The sequence below is a fragment of the Manihot esculenta genome, chromosome 3, assembly GCF_001659605.2.
Source record: "Manihot esculenta cultivar AM560-2 chromosome 3, M.esculenta_v8, whole genome shotgun sequence".
Classification (NCBI taxonomy): Eukaryota; Viridiplantae; Streptophyta; class Magnoliopsida; order Malpighiales; family Euphorbiaceae; genus Manihot; species Manihot esculenta.
The window spans coordinates 25,726,980-25,747,273 of NC_035163.2; the positions used below are offsets into that span (position 1 = coordinate 25,726,980).

General features: G+C 35.8%; 2 protein-coding genes across 2 annotated transcripts; one reads left to right on the forward strand and one right to left on the reverse strand.

The window, feature by feature from the left end:
* Nucleotides 1-609: 609 nt before the first annotated feature.
* LOC110610752 lies at nt 610-6,583 on the forward strand. The gene is made up of 9 exons (XM_021750812.2): nt 610-1,180; nt 1,728-1,773; nt 1,911-1,989; nt 2,090-2,135; nt 2,246-2,344; nt 3,734-3,802; nt 3,896-4,229; nt 4,495-4,640; nt 4,719-6,583. The coding sequence occupies exons 1-9, from the start codon at nt 746-748 to the stop codon at nt 6,105-6,107; spliced, it is 2,643 nt and encodes an 880-aa protein (XP_021606504.2). The 5' UTR covers nt 610-745; the 3' UTR covers nt 6,108-6,583.
* Nucleotides 6,584-8,341: 1,758 nt separating this feature from the next.
* On the reverse strand, nt 8,342-14,618 carry LOC110611628. The gene is made up of 9 exons (XM_043954915.1): nt 14,034-14,618; nt 13,480-13,525; nt 13,291-13,369; nt 13,139-13,184; nt 12,927-13,025; nt 11,446-11,514; nt 11,023-11,356; nt 10,369-10,514; nt 8,342-10,292 (listed from the first exon to the last, which is right to left on the reverse strand). Exons 1-9 carry the CDS (start codon nt 14,493-14,495, stop codon nt 8,925-8,927), a joined length of 2,649 nt encoding a protein of 882 aa, XP_043810850.1. The 5' UTR covers nt 14,496-14,618; the 3' UTR covers nt 8,342-8,924.
* Nucleotides 14,619-20,294: the final 5,676 nt, after the last annotated feature.

The window sequence follows — 20,294 nt, forward strand, 5'->3', positions numbered from 1 at the left end:
GCTGCCCCGCTATCAAAATTAAACCTTCATGATTTCTAAGTAGGAAACCATATCCTGCTGAACAACAAGAAGAATCAAAGAGACGTCCACATATATTTCAATAGCACCTTCAGGCGGAGGAAGACATTTTCTCTAAACTTGTGATCGAGCATAGCACAGAATGGTCTTCTTGAACCACCATATTTTGCAACTCCTCAAAAGCATTCTTGACCTATTTTTTTTATTTTTCTTAAAAACACATTAGCTTATTTTTCGTAGCGTTAAAAATTTTAGTATTATAATGAGTTCACCTTTCTGTGGAAAATATAAATTTATTGTATGACTTTTTATATAATTAATGTTTTACATATTTTTTTGAACGTCAAATTTTAAGTTTTGAGTTGGATGTAAGCGGAGAAACTTGCGGATTAAACTTAATTTGGATTTTTTTTAAAATAAAAAATTAGTAAAATTAGAATTAAAAAATAAAGTAATACAATATATGATAAAAAAATCTCATTTAATCACCCAATCAACTACCGAACCTCAGCCTGGCATGCCTAGAAAATTAGCTTCGGAGTCAGGTTCGGACATAAAAAGCAACCCTCCCTCGAAAAAGCCAAGCCACCATCTGAGGAAATAATGAAACCAAAAACAAGAGAGAGAGAGAGAAAGTTAAAAAAATAAAAAAAGAAAAAAAGAGACTCATTTCTAGAGCGAGAAAGGGCAGCAGAAACATCAGAGTATTTTAGAGAAATACACAGAGATGGGACAGATCGTGAAGAGGAAGAAGAAAGGAAGACCATCCAAGGCAGATCTAGCTCAGCGGTCGTCGGGTCAGAACGCTGTGAATACCGAGCATCATCGACGGCGCAGTCTCCGGCGCCAGAATGTGAGGTATAACAATTTCATCGACTACGATGACTACGTTGACGAGTTCGAGGAGTACGAGGAGAGTGAAGAAGAAGAGAAGAGGAAAGAGAAGAAGCTCAAGCTCGTACTTAAGCTCAACAGCCAAGAACAGAGCCGCAATAAAGCGACGCGTGTAGAACACGCGCGTGGAGATGCTGCGTCTTCGTCGGAGGACGACGAGAGCGAAAAGAAGCCATTAAGGAAGAGGAAAATTGACAGCGGAGATGATAGTGAAGCCGAGAACGAGAGTGAAAATGATCATGGAATTGAAGATGATAACAATGAAGAGGTATAAAAAAAAATTGCTCATAAATGGGTTAAATTGCACTGATCTGACAAGGAAGAAGAGTAAAAACGTGAAGCGTGAAACAGAGAAAGAGAGAGGGTATAGAGTAGGGAAGGGAAGTGTCCAGCTCAGCGGAGATCACTGAGTAATTTCTAATTGGTCCAGACTTCAATACTACTCTGTTCCTCTATCTCTCTAAATCTATATCTATTTGGTTTCTCTTTCTATGTGTGTCTCTTCTCTCTGTGTCGGGAGATTTGAGATAATAACTGTCGGGTCAACTGTCAAAAACTACCTTCTTTCCAACAGAATCTGCTTACTTCTCCCCACCTTTCTCTCACTACCCACCTCTCTCTCTCTCTTTCTATACCTATTGTCTTTCACTCTATTCTACGTATGTTGTCTGCTTTCTTTACATGTCTCTGTCTCTGTCTCTGTCTCTGTCTCTGTCTCTGTCTGTCAGCGTCTTGTTTCCCCCCAATCGTACATTTTGCGTGCTTCATGAATATGTTTATTCGTGTTTAAGGTTGTTCCTTTTTGATTTTGACAGGAAAGGGAAAGAAAAGTTGATACCAAAAGGCAGGACTCTGTACCAGGTTTGTGTTGATTGATGGATTTTGATTAGCTTTGCTTTTGATCGCTCTGGATTTTGATTTAAGGGTTGCTTAATTTACATGTATGGCATCGCAATTTTGAATTGGGTTTGCTGAATTTTTTGTTTTCTTTTGAGCAGGAACACCTACTGATCATCCAAATGGGTTGCCTTTGCCTGACAAGAAGTCGCTCGAATTGATCCTAGACAAGCTTCAAAAGTGGGTTACACGCCCTCTATGTCATGCGTTAATTAATTATGTAGTTAGTCTGAGAGACCTTTTTGATGTTAATTGTTTTTTCGGTTCTAAATTGTGGTAGGAAGGACACGTATGGTGTGTATGCAGAACCGGTGGATGTTGAAGAGGTAAGCGAAACGGACACTGAGGTGGATTGTTGGCATGTTTTTGGAGGGCATTATTTTCATGGGATCTTGAAAATCTCATACTTCTTCTTTTTCCTTCTGTTTTTCTGTAGCTTCCTGATTATTTTGATGTAATTGCGCATCCAATGGACTTTGCCACAGTGAGGAAGAAACTGGCGGAGGAGTCGTATTGGAACTTTGAACAATTTGAGGTGAGAATCCAGCATTCACACCTCTGCTTTTGCTATACTAGTTAGTTTGTCGCCTGGGATCTGGGAATTCTCAATCACTTAGCTGAATGCTGCTGAAGTCTGTCATTTGTTTATGCATTTGAGTCTGTGGACTGCATTCTCCTTGGAGCTCTCAAAATTTTAGCATTCCTTCGGTTCATTCAAGTGTCAACGTTTTGGGAGTCCTATTGTTGGTAGCCGGGCGAGGTCAATCGGACTGTCTTTGACTTGTGGAGAAAATTATGGAGATGGGATATAAATGATATTTGGACTACAGTTGAGTGCACAAAAGTTCTATGATAGGATTCTTTATGCTATTTTATGATGAAACGCATTTTCTCTCCCCCCACCCCCACCTACTCCTGCTCCTCCTCTCTCTCTCTCTCATTTTCTGTTTTTTGGGTGGAGGGATGGAATGTCTATGATTCTTTTTACACCAGGTCAATACCAGGATTTTATGGCAGTTTCAGACTGCACAAATCAGATACTGGGCTTTCACCTTTTACTCCCTAGTTTTGCTCAAATCCAACATTCAAGCAGAAATTAGTTGTGCAATTTATGCTTCAGAATTGTGATGGTTTATAAATAAAACTTCTAAGAATGATAGCAAGAGGATGTAACAACGGCTGGTCTTGTACTAGAGTTAATTATTTAATTTTCAAACTTGTGTGTCTAGAATGTGAATTGAGATGGAATATGTTGTTGACTTGTTTTTATATCATTGGATTACAAGTCAGAAAGCCATTCGTGGATATGTGGAGAGCATGGTTCTGGGGCTGGTTTTACTGTTTTCGTCTCATACAATTGGTTGTTGCCATGTTGAGGGAAATTTTCTGAATTAGATCATTTATCTTTGTGGGGCTTATGGCATTCAAAAGCTACTGATTAATTTATATCTCTGGGGCAATATGTGACAAGAAAAAATTTTATTTTTGCCTTACCTTTGTATTTGACTTCTTTACTACTGTTGTTTGACCAGAGAACATTAATCTCTATGACATGGACTGTCATTTTGGTGGAAAAACCTGCATAAACTGGCATATATTGACATTTTCAGTCGGATGCCTTCGTGCTGATGTTGATTGAAGTAATATTTTATTCATCTTCCATATTTTATTCATACTTAGGTTGACATTTAAAGATAGGGCTAGAATTTTGCTAAAATTCACTGGTGCCAAAAGTATCACATTCTCTTGTTGCTTATTTACTGTTATGGATACTCACATTTGTTAGTGGTTAGACACTGCAATACTGCAGTGATGGTTTTCTTAATAAAGTTCTTGCAAAATTGTTTCATCAGCTGGAAGCCTAGAGGACATCTGGTGTTGTTTGTAATACTGATTTTTTGCTTTCTTTTTTTTTTTATTTCAGAGTGATGTGTTTTTAATTTGCTCAAATGCAATGCAATACAATTCACCAGAGACCATATATCATAAGCAGGTATACTGCTTTTTGGTCTTCTTATTTCTTCTCAACTCTGTAGTTTATCTTTTACCTTGCTGGCTAATCTTATATCTGATCATTTTGGAAAAGGCACGAGCCATCCAAGAGCTGGCAAGGAAGAAGTTCGAGAAGTTAAGGATTGACTTAGAACGCTCTGAGAAGGAGCTTAAGTCAGAACTGAAAACAAAACCTAACTTCTTGGTGAAAAAACAAATGAAGAAGCCTTTGAGCCGGACTGTGCAGGAACCTGTAGGGTCTGATTTTTCTTCAGGTGCCACTCTTGCCACTGCTGGTGATTACCAGAGTGGTTTTGTTGCTGCCCAATCTAGTGGCTGTGACAGACCTAGTAATATTGATGGGCCTATAGAAGGTACCTCTTCCCTGGTTGATAATACTTTGGAGAAAGCAGAAGAACTACCATCAGGTACCTTTAGTGATTTTTAGTGGTGGGTTTTTTAATATTTGAATAGTTCTTTAAAATTTTATTGCAGGTTTTTACTAAGCCTAGAATTGGGTTTCAAAAGTTTGTTCCATTTTATTAATGTACATGCAAAATAACAGGTTACTAGCTGTAGGTTGCCGATGTTGCAACCTTTGGTTTTTTTGTCATTATTCTTCCCAAGAATAACAAAAGCACATGTTATTTTCTATGGTTATGATATTTCTTTTAACTGTTTGACTGCTTTTAGGGAAGGGTCTCCTATCCAAATATGGGAGGAAGTCATCCATGCTTGATGAAAACCGTCGTGCTACTTATAACATATCAAGTCAACCTGCAGCAAGATCAGAATCTATATTTACAACATTTGAGGGTGAAATCAAACAGCTGGTTGCTGTATGTCACAAATGAACTGTTCTCTCCTTTTGAATACTTGGTTTCTATACTCACCCCGTTTCTATTTCCCTGAATCAGGTTGGGCTTCATGCAGATTATTCTTATGCTAGGAGCTTGGCTTGTTTCGCTGCAATGCTTGGACCTGTAGCATGGAAAGTTGCGTGTCAGAGGATTGAACAAGCACTACCCCCAGGGTGTAAGTTTGGCCGCGGGTGGGTTGGAGAATACGAGCCACTGCCAACACCAGTATTAATGGTTAAAACACATGCACAAAAAGAATATACTTCATTTACAAAATTACGAGGTGCTGCTGATGCAATAAAGAGTGAATCAACTTCACGGACCCCAGTTTCTGACAAGGAAAATCATGTTAATACATTGATTTTAGAAGGAAAACCATCTTTGATTCGTCCAACTTGTGGGCATATTGCAGAAGGAAGATCATCCTCCTTTTCTTCTTCTAGATCGAAACCCAGTATCCCTCTCCCTGTTAATCCCACTTATCAGCAGCAAAACCTTCCACCCAGGAAGTATGCTGAAGCTCAAAACAAGGCTTCAAAACAAGTTGAACTTAACTTACCTCCATCAAGCTATCAAAATGATGCCGATGTTGCAGAAAAGCATCTTCCTGGTACTTCAGAAACGGCAAATACCAAGCCAAGGGAGATTCCGAGGACGCTGGGTCTTATGCAGTCAGTGCCTTCTAAGCAGCCAGATGATAATGAAGTTGGTTCTGGTGGGTTACCCAATGGAAAAGTCACTAGTTCCTTGATTAGTAGATCTTCTGATGGCGTTCCCAATCAAATGGCCCGAGCACCAACATTCCTTGCCCAACATCAGGAACATTTTCTTCACGATCCAGTTGAAGCTATGAGAATATCAGCGGAAAGGGCTCAAAAACAGCAGAAACCTTCAAATCAATCTTCAGTTGATACTTCACCTGTTATACCATCACTTCCACCAGTAAGAAAGGATTCTAACAATGCTGCTGCTGTTGCAGCCCGTGCATGGATGTCCATAGGTTCTGGGGGTTTTAAAGTACCGAGTGAAAATTTCCCCACACCCACAAATCAGATATCTGCAGAGTCTTTGTACAACCAAACTTGGCAATTGCATCCACAATTTCCTCAAGTGCATGGCCAATTTCCTCTTCCTTTAGGGTCGAAATTTCATACTGAGAAGAATAGCATGCCATTTCAAGCATTTATGCAGCCACCTGTTCATGCAGGAAATGGACAGTTTCAAAACAGACTTATGGTCTTCCCTCAATTTGTAGCGACCAGCTTGTCTGGGATTCAGATGCAATCATCACGGCAAGGCCTAAGTCCACATTCTCAGCCAAAGCAAAAGCAGGAAGCACTTCCTCCTGACTTGAATATTTGTTTCCAGTCTCAAGGATCTCCAGTGAAACAGTCTTCAGGTGTCATGGTTGAGTCACAGCAGCCAGACTTGGCATTGCAACTCTGATTTTGGATGGGCTTTTTAGCGGATCAGGAGAATGACGGATTGCTGATGTTGAGGTAATATGACTGTGGACACAAGAACTTAAAAAAAATTTTAACTCATCACGCCTCAGCTGCATGGCCTGCCTAATTTTGGTGTGAGGATCACAACACTGTCTGTGCAAAGAAGGGATTTTTGCAGTTGCCATAGATGAAATGACGACCGGAGATTCGACAGAGCTGCATGTGTTGGGTCTTTTTCCCATTGAAGATTACTGACTCAAAACAGTACTTAGTTTATGTCAGGGAGTTGAACAGAAGATATATTATGGAAAAAGTAGGAGGATTCTTGATCTCTAGGACCATCAACTATTAATCATAAATCAAATGAATCATACGTAAGTTCTAGTTTCAGCATTTCCCTTGTACATTTGATTCTGGTCGATGAAATTCTTGTCGTCTTTTGATTCCTCAATATGAACGCATTGATAATTTCGCTTCCTTTTATAGCTTTTATGATGGAAAAATTATTCTATACAATTTTGATCATTAACTATAATGGGATTTATATGGAACCCTATAATTAATGGATACAATACTCAATGGTTATATCGTAAAATTTATCCTTACGATGTGTGCATCTGAATTATGCTCTCAGAAGGAAGGCGTTTCGATGGTTTCTCTCTATAACCATGAGTAGAATTTAGATGAGTTCTGCATCATCGAGTCCATTCAATGATTTAGTCGATTTTTTAATAATTTTATATATATTCAGTGCCACACCAGATTCTTGTTCCGAGTATCTGGCCGAAAATTGATTTCGTACCAAAATGCATAGAAATTTTAAAGGCAGCATGTAGAATTGAAAACAAGAAATATAAGAATTAGTTAGATTTAAAAAGAGCATGAAAGTTCTGGTTCTTTAAGTTATTAAGCTAAAATTAATATTCTGCACTTTTTAAAGTCTATTAGACAAATTTTTTACTTTCATTCATAATTGTTTTTAATTTGTTGTAAAAGATAGGTGGTCAATTAATTTCGATTTACTAAGTTAGAGCGGTTGCAATGGCATATATATTAATTCTGAAAATATCAGGATAGACTTTTCCTCCTAGCTTTAAAAAAAAAAAAAAAAAAGCTTAATTTTGATTTTGACAATTGTATTTTTCTTTTTTGTTTTTTTGGAGAAAATAGTTGTAATTTACGCGCCTGTGATGTCAAGTGTGATTTATCTTTTCTTGTTAGAAATGAAAATCATGGTTAAACTAGTGGTTCTCTTTTAAATCCCTAATTATCTCAATTACCAATCCTACATCACTAGTCTTGGCCGTGAAACGACGAGTCGTTCTTTTCCGGTTATATGCTTTGTTATCTTCCTCTGCCGAAAGCTTTTCTACCTCAGCGCACTGTCCATTAATAGGGAGAAAAAAAAAAACATAAGATATTAGATCCAAAACAGAGAGAATAAAAAAACTAAGAATAATATATCATGGAAAGATACGGAGTGGATAAGAGTAATTTTGAATAATCAGACAATATGCACATCAAGTCTCATGTAATATTCTGCAGCAAAATTTGAAATATTAAATTAGACAGACACTATTGTCGCCCTTTTCTATAATATTAAAAATACACTACTCATATAATGATCGACAATCATAGAGATCAAGAATCAACTCTTATAAATTCAATGGTTGTAATCTATATGCGTCTTAATTCTGGTAAAAGAGAACGCTTATGGATCTTAAAAAACTAATAGCCATCTAAAACAGCTATAAATAGAAAGATTTGAAAGCCCAAACTGCAAAAGAATTTAGAAGAAAGGGGATAGAGATTGAGCTACATCGGCCTTGAGATTGTTAAAAGAGTGGTAACCTTGATGCCAAACTATTAGTTTAACCATGATTTAGAGATTGCTCACCGGTCAAAATTAATTTCCAGTTTGACTCCAATTATAAAAAAATTAAACATATTAAACTGCATTATATAAAATTAAAAATTTTGACTATAACTATAAATAAAATTAAATATTCATATTTTTAAGGTGTAACTCCAGCAATTGAATTAATAATTCAGGGATAAAATCTTAATACATTTCTTTCCTTCAAAATTCTTTTGATCCCAACTATAATATTATTTACCATAGAAAAGGGTCAAAGTATTAGACATTGCTCACACGATGACAGAACAAAAACATAAAGGCGGATAGAGAGAAAACACCAAATCATTTTTCCTTCTGAGAGCATAAACACATTCAAGTGGCATAAAAAAGAAGCAAAATATTGATATTGAAGGAATCAAATACGATAGAATCTATGCAAGTAATTCTCATCCATCAGAATCAAATGTACAAGGGAATAGCTGGAACTGAAACTTATCTATGATTCATTTTGATTTATGATCAACAGCTGAAAGTCCTAGAGATCAAGAATCCTTGAACTTAACTCTTTCCGTACCCTATCTTTTTTTCAACTCCCTGACAGAAACTGAGTTCTGTTCTAACTTATAAGTCAGTGATCTTCAATGGGAAAATATCAAACATATGCAGCTCTATTAAAAAATTTATCTTCCTGATAATCTCCAGTTGTCATTTCATCCTGAAAAAAATCCCTCCTTTTGTACAGATAGAACCCAGCCAAGGACTAATCCAGGATTTCTATCTTATGAATTCAAGGCTGGTATTACTATCTTCAAGACCAAATTAGGCAGGCCAGACACATTTTATGCAGCTGAGGTGTGATGGATAATTTTTTTTTTTTTTGTTCTTTAGTCCATAGCCAATATTACCTCAGCATCAACAATCTTTGTCATTATTCTGATCCTCGAAAACGTCCATCAACGCTCAAAGTTGCAATGCCAAGTCTGGCTGCTGTGAGTCGACCATGATACCTGAAGACTGTTTCACTGGAGATCCTGGAGACTGGAAACCAATATTCAAGTCAGGAGGAAGTCTCTCCTGTTTTTGCTTCGGCTGAGAATGAGGACTTAGCCCTCGCCACGAAGATTGTATCTGAACCCTAGACAAGTCAGTTGCCACAAATTGAGGGAAGACCATTGGTCTGTTTTGACCAATTCCTGCATGAACAGGTGGTTGCATAAATGCTTGAAATGGTAAGCTATTCTTCTCAGCCTGAAATTGCATCCCTGCCGGAAGAGGAAACTGCCCCTGAACTCGAGGAATTTGAGGATGCAATTGCCGAGTAGGGTTGTATAACGACTCCGCAGAGATCTGATTTTTGGGTGTGGAGGGATTTTCACTTGGTACTTTAAAACCCCCGGAACCTATGGACATCCATGCACGGGCTGCAACAGCAGCAGCATTGCCAGAATCATTTCTTACAGGTGGAAGTGATGGTACAACAGATGACGTATCAACTGAGGATTGATTTGAAGGTTTCTGCTGTTTTGGGGCCATTTCAGCTGATATTCTCATTGCTTCAACTGGATCATTAAGGACATGTTCCTTTCCTCTGGCAAAAAATGTTGGTGCTCGGGCCATTTGACTGGGAACACCATCAGAAGATCTATTATTCAAGGAACTAGTGACTTTTCCATTAGGCAACCCACTAGAGCCAACTCCACTACTATCTGGCTGCTTAGAAGGCATCGATTGCATAAGACTCACTGTCCTCGGCATCTCCCTTGGCTTCGGAGTAGCAACTTCTGAATTATTAGGAAGATGCTTTTCTGCAATATCAGCATCATGTTGATAGCTCGATGGAGGCAAGTTAAGTTCAACTTGTTTTGAATTCTTATTCTGAGGCTCAGAAAAATTCCTGAGTGGAAGGTTTTGCTGCTGATAAGTAGGATTAACAGGAAGAAGGGTACTGGGTGTCGATCCAGCAGAAGAAAAGGATGGTCTTCCTTCTAAAATATGCCCACAAGTTGGACGAATCAAAGATGGTTTTCCTTCTGAAATTGGTGCATTAACATGATTTTCCTTCGCAGGAATAGGGGTCCTTGAAGTTGAGTCATTCTTCACTGCATCAGCAGCACCTAGTAAAGTAGATTCTTTCTGTGTGCGTGTTTCAAGCATTAATACTGGTGTTGGCAGTGGCTCATATTCTCCAACCCACCCACGCCCAAACTTACACCCCGACGGTAGTGCTTGTTCAATCCTCTGTGAGGCAACTTTCCATGCTACAGGTCCAAGCATTGCAGCAAAACAAGCCAAGCTTCTAGCGTAAGAATAATCTGCATGAAGCCCAACCTGATTCACGAAAATAAAAATCAGTGAGTACAGAAACCAAGTATTTCAAAGGAGAAAACAGTTTTTTCTGACATACCGCAACCAGCTGTTTGATTTCACCCTCAAATGTTGTAAATATAGATTCTGATCTTGCTGCAGGTTGACTTGATATGTTATAAGTAGCACGACGGTTTTCATCAAGCATGGATGATTTCCTCCCACATTTTGGTAGGAGACCCTTCCCTAAAGAGTAAAGCAGTCAAACAATTAAAAGAAATAATACAACCATGGTTAATATAAAGTGTTTTTATTATTCTTTGGAACAATAATGACATGGAGACCAAATAAACATCAAGAACTCTTTTTTTTTAAACAGCATTTTCTGAAGCCTTCCCGCTTGAGATAATTCAACATGCTCAGATAGACACTTCGCATTGAAAAGCTATTACTAATTATGATTCATAACCAAAATGGGGTCAAGTAATTGAGAATTTAAATAATCTCGTTTAGTAACTACGCAGAAAGTTGCTGCTTTCATGACTCCAAGTTAGATTCTTGTAATTACTACCATGAAACTTTACCACTGCAGCAAGCTACAGCACATTAACCTATTATTTCCCAAGTACACTTGAATAAAATTTAACTTTTGGCATCTGATTCTAGGCTTGGTGTACACCAGCAATAAAATCCCAAAAGCACTCATCAAAATACATATATAAAAAAAAAACAGAGAGAAATTCATTAAGTATACCTGATGATAGTTCTTCTGCTTTCTCCAAAGTATTGTCAAACACGGAAGAGGTACCCTCTATAGGCCCATCAATATTACTAGGCCTGTCACAGCCAGTAGATTGGGCAGCAACAAAACCATTCTGGTGGTCAGCAGTATTGGCAAGAGTGGCACCTGAAGAAAAATCTGAGCCTACAGGTTCCTGCATAGTCCGGCTCAAAGGCTTCTTCATTTGTGTTTTTGCCAAGAAGTTGGGTTTTGTCTTCTGTTCTGACTTCAGCTCCTTCTCAGAGCGTTCTAAGTCAATCCTTAACTTCTGGAACTTCTTCCTTGCCAGCTCTTGGATAGCTCGTGCCTTTCCAAAATAATCAATAATATGTTTAGCTAGAAGGTGGAAGATAAACCATGGAAATGAGAAGAATTAAGAAGACCAAAAGCATATACCTGCTTATGATATATGGTCTCAGCTGAATTATATTGCATTGCATTTGAGCAAATTAAGAACACATCACTCTGCAATAAAAGTAAATTAGCATTCATCAGTTAAATACTCCAGCTAATGAAAACAATTTTTGAAGAACATTAGTTCAAGAAATTTAACAAAGAAAAACGCCAATGCAGTGTCGACCAGTTAGAAATGTGAGGACCTCAAATAAGCAACAAGAGAATGTGCTACTTTCGGCAACAGTGAAAATTAGCAAAATTTTAGCCCCGTTTTCCAGGTCAACAAGGACTACATGCTACTAACAAAAATACAGGAATACAGATGAATAGAATATTATATTTCAATCATCAGTATGAAGGCATCCAACTGAAAATGGTATCTGCCAATTTGTGCAGGTTTATCCACGAGAATGACAGTCCGTGTTATAGAGATTAATGCTCTCAGGTCAAACAACACTTGAAAGAAGTCAAATACAAAGGTTAGGCATAAAGAAAATTTTCTCTTTATCACATAGACCCAGGAAGATAACCACTAATCAGTAGTGGCTTGTGAATTCCAAAAACCCAAACACAGGTAAGTGATCTAATTCAGAATAATTCTCTCAGTATGATTACATGGTAAAAACCAATTGAACAAGACTAAAACAGCAAAACCAGCATTAGCATCACACTCTCCACACATCCACTAATTCCTTTTTGGCTTGGAAGCCAAATAAATAAGAACCATACTCCGTCTCAATTTACATTCTAGACTCACATGTCAGAACCTACCCAATTAACCCAGTTCAATACCGGCCAGCTCTTAAATCCTCTCTCATTTCTAAACCATCTACTGAGTTTAATTTGCCAATGCATTGACCATAATTATGAAGCATTAAGTTGCACAATTAATTACTGCTTGGATGTTAGATTGAGAAAATTTAAAAATAAAAGGTGAAAGCCCAGTATCTGTTTCTGCCATCTGAAGTGCCAGAAAATCGTAGTTTTGACCTGGAGTAAAGAGAAGCATTGTCATCTCGTCCCCCATAGAAAAACCAAGAAGGCATATAGAGAGAGAGAGAGAGAGGGAGGGAGAGGGGGAGGGAGGGAGAGGGGGGGGGGGGGGAGGGGGGGGAAGAAAAGGCGCTCTATACTAAAGTAGCATCAAGAATTCTATCCCAAAACTTTCTCGCTCAACTGCAATCCAATATCATCTACATCCCATCTGCATGATTTTCTCCACAAACAAATACAACTTCCAATTGACCTGCCCAGAAGTCAAGATTTTTGACACTTGAATCAAATGAAGGAATGCTGTAAAATCGTAGGCAGCTGCAAGCAGAACGGAGTCCAACACAACACCGCCTCAAATGAATAAACAAATGACAGCCAGCACTGGACTTGAGCAGCGTTCTGCTAAGTGCTTAGGGTGAGAGGGCCCATATCAAAGCCGACAAACTACCTAGCAAAGCAAAAACAGAGGTGTGAGGGCGGATTTTCACCTCAAATTGTTCAAAGGTCAAATATGACGCATTTCCCAGCTTCTTCCTCACTGTGGCAAAGTCCATTGGATGCTCAATTACATCAAAATAATCAGGAAGCTACAAGAACAGAGAAGAAGAAGAAAAAAAAATTAGAGCTTCAAGATCACCAAAAAATAGTGCCCTCCAAAAATCCGCTAACAAGCAAGCACTTCAGTGTCCGTTTGACTCACCTCTTCAACATCCACAGGTTCTGCATACACGCCATATGTGTCCTTCCTACCACAATTTAGAGCCGAAACAACAATTAACAACAAAAAATTCCTCAGATTAAGTAAATTAATGAATTAACGCATGACAAAGAGGGACGTGACGCGTAACCCACTTTTGAAGCTTGTCTAGAATCAACTCGAGCGACTTCTTATCAGGTAAAGGCAACCCATTTGCATGATCAGTCGGTGTTCCTGATCGAAAGAAAACACAAAATTCAGCAAGCCCAATTCAATTTCCCATTCCACAAGGTAATTTAAGCAACCAAATGCACTCTAATCAAAATCCATCAATCAACACAAACCTGGTACAGAGTCCTGCCTCTTGGTATCAGCTTTCCTTTCCCTTTCCTGTCAAAATAAAAAAGTCGAAACCTTAAACACGAATATACATGCTCATGAGGCAATTACGATGGGAGAGAAACAAGATGCTGACAGAGACAGAGACAGAGACATCTATATAAAGCAGACAACATATGTGAAAGGGAGATAAAAAGGATAATAGGTAGAGAAAGAGAGATAGAGGTTGGTAGGGAGAGAAAGGTGGGGAGAGTGTGATCAGATTCTGTTGGAGAGAAGGTAGTTTTTGACAGTTGACCCGACCGTTATTATCTCAAAATTTCCCGACACACAGAGAGATAGAAAGAGAAACCAAATAGATATAGATTTAGAGAGAGAAAGAAAGAGAGGAGTAATATTGAAGTCTGGACCAATTAGAAATTTCTCAGTGATTTCCGCTGAGCTGGACACTTCCATTCCCTACTCTATATCCATCTCTCCCTCCCACGCTTCACATTTTTTTCCCTCCTACTTGATCAGATCCGTACAATTTAATCTATGGATGCACCATTTTTTATACCTCTTGATCGTTATCATCTTCGTTTACATGATCATCTTCACTCTCGTCCTCTGCTTCACTGTAATCTCTGCCGTTTATTTTCTTCTCCTTCAATGGCTTCTTTTCACTCTGGTCTACATCCTCCTCCGACGAAGACGCCGCAGCATCTCCGCGAGCGTGATCTCCACGCGCCGCTTTGTTGCGGCTATGTTCCTGGTTATTGAGCTTGAGTACTAGCTTGAGCTTTTTCTCTTTCCTCCTCTCTTCTTCTTCTTCTTCTTCTTCCTCTTCTATATCCTCGTACTCCTCGAACTCGTCCAGGTAATCATCGTAGTCGATAAAATTGTTATATCTCACATTCCGGCGCCGGAGACTTTGCCGTCGATGAGGCTCAGTAGCTGCCGTGTTCTGACCCGACGACCGCCGAGCTAGATCTGCCTTGGATGGTCTTCCTTTCTTCTTCCTCTTCACGATCTGTCCCATCTCTGTCTTTCTCTCAAAAACCTCGCTATTTCTGCTTCCCTTTCTCTCCCTAGAAATTGAGTCCTTTTTTTTTTAACTCTCTCTCTCCTCTCTCTCTCTCATTTTTGGTTCCATTATTTCTTTAGATGGTGGCTTGGCTTTTTCGAGGGAGTGTTGCTTTTGGTGTCCGAACCTGGATCCGAACCTAATCTTTTAGGCTTGCGAGGCTGAGGTTCGATCGTTAATTGGGTAATTAAATAATATTTTTGGTAGACAGGTAATTACATATTTAAATGATTTTTTTTAATCATTAGATTAATTTTAATTCAAATTTTCTTTCTCTGAAACCACCAAATCGGCTCGGGGCCCTTTTGCCTGCTGTCCATTTGTCGACGTCATCTCTTTATTTTTTATTTCCGCGCTCATACTCGGCATTTAGTCTTGGAGCGTTTCATCTACGCACCTTCCATTTAGTCTTCTGTTTTAGAACGATTTCGGTCCCCTGTTACTATTACTATTTTTACGGGCAGTAAAATATCATTTTCCAAAAATTTTTGCACGAATCTGGACTATGATATAAATTAATTTATATATTCAATCAATAAAAAATTAAAATTTTAAAATAATACATAAATTTTATAATATTTTAAATAAAATTTTTTAATATGTAATTACATGTCAGGATTAACATTTTTAATAATAATGAATATAGTTCATTTCACTCATATCAGTAGTATTATTTAATTTTAATTTATATCATAAAATTTCTTAAATTTCAACCCATCATTATTAAAATTCTTTTGACATATTATTATTGATTACATGTCGATATATACTTAAATTTCACTGAGGGCCTCAAAATTTAGATGAAATCATCTCTTAACTTTAATTTACATAAAAAAATTTAATTATTTTTAATTTAAAAATATTTCAAATAAAATATAATTAATATGTTAATTTATTTATTTAAATTATTTTTTATAAAAACAATTTGTTTTAAATGAAGTCATTACATTTTTTTTTGCGACGAAGTTATTATAATTAAATCGGTAGTAAATGCATGAATAAAAGTAAGGAATTAATTCTTTTAAGTTTATTTAAATTTGACTAATTAATATTAAATCTTTCATTTTTTCTTTTAAATACGTGTATGTAAATGAAGAGTTGACGGATATTTATTTTAAAATAATTAAATTGAGAAAAGAAATTTATATGTTAAATCTAATAAAGATTTTCTAAAATTACCAAACCTAATACCGATAGAGCACACATGATACACATAACTAACTAGTTTTGACTTAGCATTAAATTACGAAATTTAAATTTTAGTAAAAATAAAAATAAATAATTAATTAATTAAGCAGACGTATCAATTTTTTATTGACAGAATTCAACAAAAAGGATGAATTGGCCATCTTCGAAGCTATCCCTAACGGGAAGGGTGACTCTCGCTCAGTCAATCCTATTTACTATACCTACATACTGTATGCAAACGTCCTTTTTGCTTAGAAGCACTTATGACGAGATTGACATAATTTGTGGAAATTTTATTTGGAGCTCTGATGAAACTCACCAAAAGGTTATGGTGGTTCTGTGGAGACAAGTTCTACTATCCAAGAATATGGGAGGATTGGAGTTTAAAAGTGCCAGGTTAACAAGTAATGCCTTCTTACTCAAGATTGCGTGGGAAATAATCTCGGATCAAAGTGCTTTATGGGCTAAGGTTTTGAGAGCCAAATATAAAATCAAGTATAATTGCCTGGATGATCTACGTTGTCGAGGATTTAAGTCCAATCTCATGCGAGGTGTCTATTCTGTTTGCATCCATTTGAGAGATGGGGCAATGTGATCCATGGGTGATGGAGGGAGTATCAACTTTTGGAGAGATGATTATTGGCTCCTGAGAGGTCTTCTTATTAAAGATATGCAAGAAGACAATAGTTGGACCGTGAAGGAGAAATAAAGAGTGACCCACTTCGTCACTCCTAATGGATTTTGGGACTGGCCGATCTCCCAGCCTCGCTGTTACTCACGGTGGTGTCTTTACAGCCTCCTCACCACCGAGAGGGACCAGATAAGTTATTATGAAAATATAGCTCCTCCGGATTATTCACTATTAAATAGGCTTATGTTCTCTTGGCAGGTCTAGATAAAGTTCCAAAGGATTGCACTTGGGATCTGTCTTGGAAGTGACCGGGCCCTCAACGGATCAGGAAATTCTTGTAAAATAAATATGTAAAATTGGAAGTTTTACACTTATTGTCTAAAATTAAAATAAAATGGTATGTGATTAGATTCATATATTTTATTAGAGTTAATTAATTATTTAACTCCATTTATTTCGCTAAAAATAGTTTTTAATAATTTTTTTTTACATTTCATGATATTTACTTAATTTAAAAATAAAAATTTTATAAGAATTCAATTCAATTGATTTTTTAAATAATTTTTTATTTAAAAAAATAATTTAATTTTTTTACCTATAAATTTTTTATTTTAAAAAAATTAAAATAATATACAATTTTATAAAAATTAATTTAATTTTTTTTATAAAATAAATCATGCCGAATAAAAATTTACCCTTATTTGATATAATTCATTTTGTAAAAAAAAAATCAAATAAATCTTTATAAAATTAGGCAAAAATTATTTTTTAAAATTATAATTTTTTTAAATTAAAAAAATTAAATTTCTTCATTTCAAACTGAAAAATTATTTAAAAAATTAAATTAAATTTTTACAAAATTAACAATCTTATTAATAAATGGTCAATGTAAAATATTTTTCATGGTTAAAAAAATAAAGCAGTTTTAATTTTAAGAGTCACTTTTTAGATTTTAAAAGTCTTATTAATACACATTAAATTTTTTGTACATAATTTTATTAATGTTTTTATCTTTTAATATTATAATCATACACTATAAAAATAAGTTATTTTTTAAAATTTTTTTCTCTAAAATATTAATTTTTTTTATTGATCATTCAATTAAAAAGTCTTTTATATTATTTAATTAATATAATTAAGACTAAAAACTGAATTAACATTTTATTTGACAAAATAATAAATAATTTAATTTCATAAAAATAAAAAAATAATTAAAAGATTAAGAAATAATGACTACGTAACTGGTCCTGACAATTTATAGAAATTTTGTAATAATTTAACCAATTAAATACCAAATTATGTGGATTATTAATTGTTTTTAATGAATCAAAATATGAAATTGTAAGTTAAAGAATTACTATTTCAATTTTAAAAATATATATATATTTTTCTACTGGCCAAAAGTGGCAGGACCACAAGGAGTAATCCCAGAGCTACGAAAATGTACGCGCCCAGAGGCGAGTGGAGAACATAGTCATTCTCATTCGTCAGTTTAAGTTACGGAATAGCAACCGCCATGACCACATGTCCAAGTGCAGAGACTCCAGACTAGCTCTTTGACATAAATATCCAATAAAAAATTCTTTCTTTGCCCATACCATTGGGGAGACGTTGGTCATTTTGATTAACTTTTTTGGTTCTGGTCTCTTATGTGTTGTGCTCTTCAAAGTTAAAAGCTCCTCATCGGCCATCAAAAACCGTTCGACTCAGATCACGATGGCTCCCATCAAGTGATCGAAATGATCCGACGGCGACCAGTGAATCATGTAGCTGCTGACGTCAGACCCAAAGTGATTAAACGGTGAATATTGGGAAAATTTCACAGTATGGGATTTGAATAGAGACAGTGAGTCAGCAAATTAAAAGAGCCCAGCTAAGCATTTGTTGCAAGTGCCAGTACCAGTACAAGAGCCATCTCCGGAAATTCTGGTCTGGCAATTTCGGCTGGGTCCCACATTAGGTAGTGGGACACAACAAATGTGGGCCACAATTTGTTGATTTATTTTGGTTGAAAAATTAGCGAGAAACGTGTTTCAAGAACAGACGAGTGAAGGAATAGATATAAGCCGTCCGATTTTGTGATGATAAAATAGCAGCCGAAACTGTAGCCAATTGGGTCTCGTTCTTTTGAAATTAGGTGGTCCTTTGTAAAAAAATAGGTGGTCCAACTGGATTTTTCACTGTTCATGAAAACAAGCAGACCACGCCCTTCCTTCCTTTTTCCTCGTTCAAAAGAAAATTTTATAACAATTTCAAAAAGAAAAAAGAGGTTTTTTTTTTTTTTTTCCCACTCACTAACGCCTATTCAGACTTTGGAATTTGGATACATAAAGGGAATGAAAGAAAAAAAGAAAAAAGCGGAGAGATTTATTGCGTCTCCTCCATCTGTACTTATTTATTTATATAGAGCCGCTTTTGCCTAACTAAGATTTCTCTACTTCGTTAGGTTGGTTTAGTTTCATGTCGTTTTACGATTGCTGTCGTGGTATTGGATTTGATTGCCGTTGTCGTTTTGTCGGTTGCGTTTATCTCCCGTCTTACTTTGCGATATCTCAACCAGTTGGAATTTGGAAAGCTTATTCAAGTGTGCTGAATATATTTGGAGTTCAAATCGATTGTGAATATTAGATTATGGCTTTTGGACTATGGACTGTGTATCATGGATCGGGTATGTGGGCTGAGCTAGACTGAGATTAGATTGATTTGTTTTTAAGACTTTTGAGTTGGACTAGCCTTTTGAAAGATCCACTACTTCCTGTAGAAACATGGGTTTAGTCAACTCCACAAGTGTTGGCTATAGAAGCATGGGAAAAATAATAAAAAAATTTAAAAGTTATCATCAATAACATTCTGGTAAGTGAAAAGAGGAAGAATTTTAATAATTCTTACACTCATTATTCAAGAGAACTGAAATTAATTTAATTTTAAAAGTTAATGAATAAATAAATAAGTAAACTTTTTAACAGAAGTTGATATAATTTTTAATAGTAATTAATATATAATTATGTAAGTTGATTAATATTTCACATGAAAATTTTTCACATTAATTAATATGTAAGATAATAATTTTTTAATTTTGGCTGATATAAATTTTTATTAAGTTGATATAATTTATTAATAGTAGCTGACATGGTTTTAATTTAAAATTTTAAATTAATGATAAATACTTAATTTTATAATTGATATAAAAGTCAAGACTAAATCTTAGCATATACGGAGGACGGATTATTGGCTAAGTCATTCACTCAAATCCCTTCTAATCATAGCATTTGTAATGCTATACCATAAAGAATTGGAGTTGCATATTTATTAACTTAAATTTTAAATTTTACTGATTTTACTTTATTTTTTTATAAAATAATAAAATAAAATTATTATGTTATAAAAATTTAAAAAATTTATTATAAATAAAATAAAATTAAATAAATTATAATAGTCGATTTATATGTTATTATAGTATAAAAAAGATAGACAATAACAAAATATAAACAAAATTACAAGATAAAGGGAAAATATGATATATTTGAATCATAAAATTTTTACTAAGCTTGAATCATTCAAAAAATCCATCCAAAGAATACCTTTCTCTTTGACTTGAAACTCTATTAAGTTGTTTTTTTAGTCGCTTAAACATGTTACACCAAAATTTCTAAAGACAAAGAAATATATATGATGATCTGAGATCCAGAAAATAGGATTTTACAATAGGTTCTGTAAAACTGAAAAAGCTTAGACCTAGAGGAGAGTATTTTTCCTTTTATATGTTTCCTTTTGTCTACTAGTGACATGTTAACAGAACGTGTATCATTGGACCATCTGTCCCTGCTACGTTGATATGGACGTACGAGGGAATCAGATCTCTGTCCCATGCATAACAGCCCCTGATTCTCTCCGGACGCGCATGCGGATGGTCCCACAAGGCGAAGGAGTTGAAC

Bases quoted from the DNA above. Each gene is read 5' to 3' on its own strand.
- LOC110610752 (XM_021750812.2), top strand. From the start codon at position 746: ATGGGACAGATCGTGAAGAGGAAGAAGAAAGGAAGACCATCCAAGGCA. The intron at 1,181-1,727 runs GTATAAAAAAAA...TGATTTTGACAG, and splicing joins AAGATGATAACAATGAAGAG to GAAAGGGAAAGAAAAGTTGA. The intron at 4,230-4,494 runs GTACCTTTAGTG...GACTGCTTTTAG, and splicing joins AGCAGAAGAACTACCATCAG to GGAAGGGTCTCCTATCCAAA.
- LOC110611628 (XM_043954915.1), bottom strand. From the start codon at position 14,495: ATGGGACAGATCGTGAAGAGGAAGAAGAAAGGAAGACCATCCAAGGCA. The intron at 13,526-14,033 runs GTATAAAAAATG...TTATTTTGACAG, and splicing joins AAGATGATAACGATCAAGAG to GAAAGGGAAAGGAAAGCTGA. The intron at 13,185-13,290 runs GTGGGTTACGCG...AAATTGTGGTAG, and splicing joins ATTCTAGACAAGCTTCAAAA to GAAGGACACATATGGCGTGT.